Source organism: Carcharodon carcharias, chromosome 20 (genome assembly GCF_017639515.1).
Source record: "Carcharodon carcharias isolate sCarCar2 chromosome 20, sCarCar2.pri, whole genome shotgun sequence".
Taxonomy (NCBI): Eukaryota; Metazoa; Chordata; class Chondrichthyes; order Lamniformes; family Lamnidae; genus Carcharodon; species Carcharodon carcharias.
The window spans coordinates 33,731,377-33,739,426 of record NC_054486.1 but is presented as its reverse complement, the minus strand read 5'-3'; the positions used below and the strand labels follow the sequence as shown (position 1 = coordinate 33,739,426).

General features: G+C 42.0%; 1 protein-coding gene across 1 annotated transcript; it reads left to right on the top strand.

The window, feature by feature from the left end:
* The first annotated feature begins 964 nt into the window (after positions 1 to 964).
* On the top strand, positions 965 to 6,764 carry LOC121292317 (EEF1A lysine methyltransferase 3-like). The gene is made up of 3 exons (XM_041214169.1): positions 965 to 1,132; positions 4,896 to 5,007; positions 6,319 to 6,764. The coding sequence occupies exons 1-3, from the start codon at positions 965 to 967 to the stop codon at positions 6,762 to 6,764; spliced, it is 726 nt and encodes a 241-aa protein (XP_041070103.1).
* The last annotated feature ends 1,286 nt before the right edge of the window (positions 6,765 to 8,050 follow it).

Genomic DNA, 8,050 nt, shown 5'->3' with positions numbered 1-8,050 from the left:
TGAAAACACAGCCACCAACGGTGGAGCGATGAACATCAGGGATATGTAAAAATCCAGAATTGGAGGAGCGCAGAAATATCAGAGTGTGGAGGCAGCTACAGGGATAAATAGGGAAGGGTGAGGCCATGAAGGGTTTTGAAAACAAGGGTTAGAATTTTAAAATCAAGGCATTGTTGGGCCGTGAACCAATGTAGGTCAGCAAACACAGAGGTGATGGGTAAACAATGATGAAGAAGGAATGCTAACTTGTCCAAGTCAGGATAGTGTATGACTTGGAACTGATGATATTCCCTGACCTTTGCTGACCTTATGTGGCACCTAATCAAATGCTTTATGAAAATCTTTCTAATCACATTTACCTGTCTTGTTCCCATACTCTTTTATCCACAGTCCAATCTTAAATGTTGAACTAGTCTCTGCCTTAATCACCAATGCTGCAAGTGAACTCCACGGTCTCATAACTCCCTGTGTAAATAGGTTTCTTCTAGTCTTAGTTCTAAATCACTTATATTGAATCTTGTATCTGTGGCTTCTCCTTCTTGACCCCTCAACTATATTTTTGTGCTAATGGATTCCTTACCGCTGGGAATCAAATCATTGACCTTATGGAGTGCATCCCTTCGTTCCTCATTAAAGGTTTCTTTGTCCACATGGCAACTTTAAGACCTTATTAATCTTTTATAAAATAGATTTGCCTATGAACCTATATAGCACATAGTAAATGGAAGATCTAATCTGTTATGCTTGCAGTCTTGACCCAGATTTTGTACAGGTTTGCTAAAATAATGCACTTGCCCAGGATGTAGATTTGAACAGTTTTACTCTGTGTAAAAGGTGACGGAAGGACTGGACACGAGCTGTCCAAATCTGATCGTCAGGTTGGGAACTATTTGGAGTTGGAGAGAATCTATTGGAGCGAATCCATTGCAGATCGGGGAGATCCAGAGGAAGGTCTAGGAGCAGGATGACAGTCCAGCACAAGGAGAAATTCTGTGATGTTCTCTCCAAGGAAGATCCTGAGGATCATTTCCCCAACATTCTGGTGAAGCACTTTCGGTTTTGTGGCTATGACTTAGAGATCAATCAGTACATGAATCAAAAAATCGGGGTCTCAGCTTTCATCTGGGAATGCGTAAGTCTAAAGAACTCTTGGGTTAACAAAGCTCAGAGAAACTGACCGAAACCTCAAGTATTTATTCCACTTGTTTATGTGAGAAAAAAATACAGCCTTTTTCTGTAATAAAAGCAGGGAGTGCTGAAAATACTCAGCAGGCCAGGCAGCATTTGTCAAGAGAGAAACAGAATTAATATTTCAGGTCAATGATCCTTCATCAGAACTTCAGGTTTTAAGCAAGTGGAGGGCAGAAAGGCGGGTGGGGAGTGATGGTGTGGAGGGAAGCACAAAAGGGATGGTCTGTGATGGGTTGGAAGGCAAGTGATTAAATGACAAAAGAGACAGTAGTGCAAGACAAAAGGAGATGGTAATTAATGGGACAAGTAAATAAACAAAAGATAGATCTACAGGAAATGTAACTGACAAAAGTAGAAACATTACCAACAGCAGCTGCCTGAAAATATGGGCATTGGTTACTATGTGACTTGCTGTACTCAAGGTTGAATCTGGAAGGCTGTCAAGTGTCTAATTGAGAAACGCTATTCCTCAAGCTTCACTGGAACTGAAGGAGGCCAAGGACTGAGGGGTCAGAGTGGGAGTGAGGTAGAGAATTAAAACGACAAGCGGCCAGAAGCTCAGGGATATGCTTGTGGACTGAACAGAGGTGTTCCGCAAAATGATCAACTCATCCACGTTTGGTTTTTCCATTGTAGAGGAGACCATGTTAGGAGCAGTGAATGCAGTTTACTAAATTGAAAGAATTACAAGTTAATCATTGTTTCAACTAGAAGGAGTGCTTGGGACCTTGGATGGTGAGGGAGCATTGAGGGTGAATGAGGAGTGGACCAGGATATCGTGGAATGATGAAAGAGGAGGTGGAGGTATGTTTGGTGGTGGCATCACACTGGTGGTGTGATTGAACTTCATTGAACTTCACAACCCTTCTTAGATTTTGTTTGATAATGCTTCTGTGGAGCACCTTGGGAAGTTTTTTTAACATTAAAGGCGCTTTATAAATATAAGTTGTTGTTTTTGAATGTGGAGAATGGTGATGTGGATGGTGAGAACAAGGTGAAACCTGTCGTGGTTCTGCGATTGACAGCAAAGGTGCAAGAAATGGGATGGATACTGTCAAGGGACCTGTCGACCACATTGGACAGGAATTCTCAGTTGAGAGAAAACAACAACATATTGAAAGCATAGGTATGGCAGGTAGTCTTGTCAGAACAGATGCAACGGAGACAGAGAAACTGGAAGATTGGAATGGAATCCTTACAGGAAGTGAGATGGGAGGAGTGTAGTCAAGATAGCTATAGGGGTTGGTGGGCTAACAGTAGTTATTGGTTGATAGCCTATCCCCAGAAATGGAGACAGAAAAGTCAAGGAAGGGAAGGGAAGAGAAGAAAAGGGTGGGAGATGGATGATGTGAAGATGAGAGAAGAGTGTAAATTGGAAGCACATTTGATGAAATTTCCCAGTTCAGGGCAAGGGTAAGAAATGGCATGGATACAGTCATTGATAAACTGAAAAAAGAGTTGAGGAATTAGGACTGGAATAAAGAATGTTCCACATATCCCACAAAATAGTAGACATAGCACAGGTTCTCATGGCAACATCTTTTACTTGGAGAAGTGAGTGGAGTCAAAGCACAAGTTGTTCAACATGAGAAGAAGTTCAGCCAGGTGGATGAGGGTGGTGGTGGATATGGATTGGTTGGACCTCCATTCTAGGAAGAAACCTTATGCTTTGTTTCAAGAGGTTCTATTGATTTATCCGACTGCGGCAATGGCTTTATTTTAAAACTGTCAGCCTTATTTTCCAGTCCCTCCATGGTTTTGCCTCTCCATAACTCTGTAATCTCCCCAATCTGCAAACTTTCCTGCCGCTGGTAAAATGGCATGGCAGCAGGAAGACATCAGGCATGCCCCAACCCCCAGCACCTTCCACCCGCCAAAAGGCTGGTAAAATTCCAGTCCTTATATCGGTGTCCTCAGATTCTCTACCCGTCCTTCAGGGGAACAGTTTCTCTCTATCTACCCTATGTAAATCCCTCGTGATTTTGAGCACCTCTACAAAATTTCTTCCCATCCTTCTATTTATAAGGAGAATAATCACAGTTTCTCCAATATATCCACATATCTGTGAGTCCCTCATCCCACCAGCCATTCTAGTAAATCTTTTCTGCATTCTCTCTAAAGCCTTTACATCCTTCCTAAAGTGTGGTAGCCAGAATTGGCTGCAATAATCCAGTTAAGGCTCATAACCTCCTTGCTTTTGCTATGCCCCTATTTATAAAGCCCAGGATCCCTTATGCCTTTATAACCACTTTCTCAACCTGCCCTGCCATCTGCTACAATTTGTGTACAACAATCCTCAAGTATCTATGTTCCTCCTGACTCTCCAAAGCCACAAAGCACAAATCAGGAGCATGACGGAAAACTCTCCACTTGCCTGGATGAGTGCAGCTCCAACAACACTCAAGAAGCTCAAGGCCATCCAAGACAAAGCAGCCCGCTTGACCAACATCTCATTCACCACCTTAAGCATTCACTCCCTCCACCACCGACACACAGTGGCAGCAGTGGGTACCACCTACAAGATGCACTGCAGCAACTCACCAAGGTTGCTTCAACAGCACCTTCCAGACTCATGACCTCTACCACCTGGAAGGACAAGGGCAGCGGATACATGGGAACACCTCCTGCAATTTCCCTTCCAAGCCACACACTGTCCTGACTTGGAACTATAAGCCGTTCCTTCTCTATCAGTGGGTCAAAATCCTGCAACTCCTTCCCTAATAGCATTGTGGGTGTACCTACACCACATGGACTGCAGAATTCAAGAAGGCTCACCGCCACCTTCAAAGGGTAATTAGGGGTGGGCAATAAATGCTGGCCCAGCCAGCAATGGCCACATCCCGTGAACGAATATTTTTAAAAAATTAATCCCTCTCATTCCACAAAAACCACATCCAGCAATCATCATCCACATCCTTCCTCATTGAACTGGAAACATGCTGATCAAGCAAATGCTTCTGAACACGCTTCAGAAACTCTTCCTCCTCTCTGCTCTTTACACTTTTATTATCCCAGTCTATATTAGGATAATTAAAGTCACTCATTGTGACAACTCTCAGTTGTGCACCTCTCAGTAATTTCCCTGCAAATTTGCTCATTTGTATATTACCCACCAGTAGATGGCCTATAGAATACACCTAGTGATATAATGTTCAATTCTAACCAAACAGAACCTGTCCTTAAGATAAAAGCCGTTCTGAAGAAGAATCATCTGGACTTGAAACGTTAACTCTTTCTCTCCATAGATGCTGTCAGACCTGCTGAGCTTTTCCAGCAATTTTTGTTTTTGTTTCAGATTCTGTCCTTGACTCATCTCCCACATGTGCTTGTCTAGCTTCCAAATGCATTAACTACAAGACCTAGAGCAATACCCCAAGTGTGGGAAAGAGTGACAGGAGAGCAGATTAGATAACTCTTGCAAAGAGTTGGCACAGGCACAATGGGCTGATTGGTCTCCTTATATGCTATATGTTAAATCTCCCTTGTTATGCTGCATTTGTCAAGAGAGTAAAAATGATGTGTTAACCGGGCTTCCACTAGGAGGTGGGTGAGAGTGACTGGAGTGCCATCCTTCTCTACAGTGGATTGTAAGGTCCCTCAGTCAATGCCCCTCATTGCTGTCACCCACTGTTTCAATGCTTTGTGACAACTAAGTGCCTGAACTAATTCTGACTCGAAAGGTTGGTGTCTTTTTGTTTCTTCAGGGCCTCGGGCTCTGCCAGTATTTTCAGCAGGAGAGGATGGATTTCTCTGGGAAGAAGATAATTGAGCTAGGATCAGGCACTGGGATCGTGGGAATTCTGGCAGTCTTGCTGGGTGAGTTAAAGGGTCAATGTCAACCTAATGTAATCACTTTGCTGATGTGGAAAAAGGCTATGGGTAATAACAGGATAAGACCCATGCATCGCTGGAAAGTGCATTACCATGCCAATCACTGCTGACAAATGTGATCGAAGATTTTGCTCTCCATCACCATTGTGCCTGTTGGCCTACATTGGTGCCCTGTCCAGGAATGTCTTGATTTGAAAATTCTCAGCTTTGTGTTCAAATCTTCCATGGTCTTGCCCCTCCCTATCTCTGTAACCCTTAAAACTTTCATTAGACCCATCTTTTTGACCAAGCCCAAGCTTTTGGTAAAAAACAAAAAAACTGCGGATGCTGGAAATCCAAAACAAAAACAGAATTACCTGGAAAAACTCAGCAGGTCTGGCAGCATCGGCGGAGAAGAAAAGAGTTGACGTTTCGAGTCCTCATGACCCTTCGACAGAACTTTTGGTTACCTGTCCTATTATTGCCTTATGTGGTTTTGATGTCAAATTTTGTTTCATCACCAACTTTTGAAGTGCGTTAGGATGTTTACTATGTTAAAGATGCTATATAAATGCAAGCTGTTGTTTCCTTTACTTCAGTTCCATTGTAAATTTCCAGTCCACTCAGCTGTATGGGGCAAATTTGCTGACTGACAGGCCTGGGGGTTTCTCCTCTGCGCAGCAAATCTCATGCTCTGTCTGACAATTCTCGCTTGTCACTGGCTCCAGCAATCACTGCTGACATGGCTTACAGTTCACTTCTATTAGCCTTGGCTCATCTGAGTCAGAAGGTTGTGGGTTCAAGTCCCACTTCAGAGACTTGAGCACAAAATCCAAGCTGACACTTCAGTGCAGTATTGAGGGAGTGTTACACAGCCTGGTATGCCATCTTTCAGATGAGGCAGTAAACCAAGGATCCATCTGCTGTCAGGTGGATGTAAAAGATCCTATGGCATTATTTGAAAAAAGCAGGGGCATTTTCCCCACATCCTGATATTTATCCCTCATCCAACATTAATATCTGATTATCTGAACATTTCTTTAATTCCTGGTTATGAAAGTTTGCTGTTCACAAATTGGCTGTACTCTTTCCTACATTACAACCATAACACACTCCAAAGAAAAATACTGAATTTCCTGTAAAGCACTTTGGGATGTTTTAAGGTTGTGAAGAGTTATACATAAATTTCTTTCTTGTCTTTTCTATTCTGCCCCACTTCCTGTGACTGTAATGGTGGGGGGGGGGTGGGGGGGGGTGCAGGTTGCAGTGATGGGATTACTAGCAGTGAGATGACTCATTCTATTTCTTCTCCTTCAGGTGGACAGGTAACCCTGACTGATGAGTCACATGCTTTGAAGCAAATTGAACACAATGTTTCTGTCAACGTCCCAGATTCCTGCAGACACTTCCCAACAATCAGAACTCTTTCTTGGGGATTTGACCACATGAACTTCCTCAATGACTACGACATAATCCTGGGTTCGGATATTGTGTATTACCCATCTGATTACCCATTACTGCTGCAGACACTGCAACATCTCAGCAACCAGAGAACGATCATTTACATAGCAACGCAAATGAGGGGCTGCCATGCAACCCGTAGGTTCCATGAGGAGCTCATCCCGCAGTATTTTAATTCCCACATTATTCAAGGAGACTGGTGTGCTAATATCAATCTGTACAAATTGACACTGAAGAGCCCAAAAACTGGAGAGGAGCTGCCAATGGAGAGAGGGACAGAGAGAAATCTACTGTCCAATTAATGCATATCACTGGGCTCAGGGAGGATAATCAGTCTCAATAATTCCTTAAAAGATTTATTGTATTTGAAGAATTATAAATCCAAATCAGCAGAATAAACTGATGGAGGTTCTCCAAAATTATATTTTTTTGGACAGAAACAGGCCATTCAAGACAAGTATGTTGTTGTTTGTGTTTCACACAAGCCTCCTCCCACCCTACTTTATCTCACCCAATCAACATTTTTTTTTGCCATTCTCCCTTATCTAGATTCCTCTTAAACACACATGCAATATGTCTCAACTACCCCATGTTGAAGCAAGTTCTGCATTCCAACTAGTATATGGGTAAAGAAGTTTCTCTTGAATTTATTGGATTTATTATTGACTAATTTATAATTTCAACACCCAGTTTGGACTCCTCCACAGGAGGAGGGACAGCCATTGCAATTATTTATAATGCAGTAACTTCAGCCAAGGGATAGATGCACAGTTAACAGAGATATCCAAAAGATGTTGTTTGAGTTGTGTCACTCCATCATTATCTTTATGAAATCTCAATTTGCTGACTGGTTGACCATGAAATACATTGAATGACATGAATTTGCTGTATTTGAATGGTAAATATGAACTAAACACATCACAGGAAGTTAAGTCCATTCTAACCTAATTATTCCCTTAACAACATGATAATTGTTAATTACTTCCAACCTCTCCAGCACTGAAAATTAACTATTACAAATGTGGATTCTCATTCCGGTTTAAATCCTTGGAGACTTCAAATGTCAAATTTAAATTTACTGGTATTTCTAATCTTATCAATTTCTTTCTCTTAATCCAATCTTTCTTTCCCTCACCTTATTTCTCTTTCTGTCTCTGATTTAACAGTTAATTCATCCACTTTAATTCACCCTCCTTCTTGGCAGTTGAGCTGTTACTTTCCCAATCCTCCAGTCTGATTCTTTACGGAGATACCCACAGTTGCTTCCCTGTTTACTCAGGTCCCAGATTCCCAGTTTCCCTCACTGCACTATTATCAGGTCATCATTTCTGCAACTTGCCACACAAAAGATTTGTAAAGCTAAATGTGCTACTCTAAGTCTAACCAACCAGAAAATACAGTTAAAATAATTTGCAAGACAACAAGATTATACATAGCAAGTTGTTATGATCTGGAATGCATGGCCTGATAGTGGAAGCAGGTTTAATAGTCTCATTCCAAAGAGAATTGGGTAAATGTTTGAAAAGAAAAATTTGCAGGGTAATGGTGTAAAGCAGGAGAATGGGACTAATTGGATAACTCTTCCAAA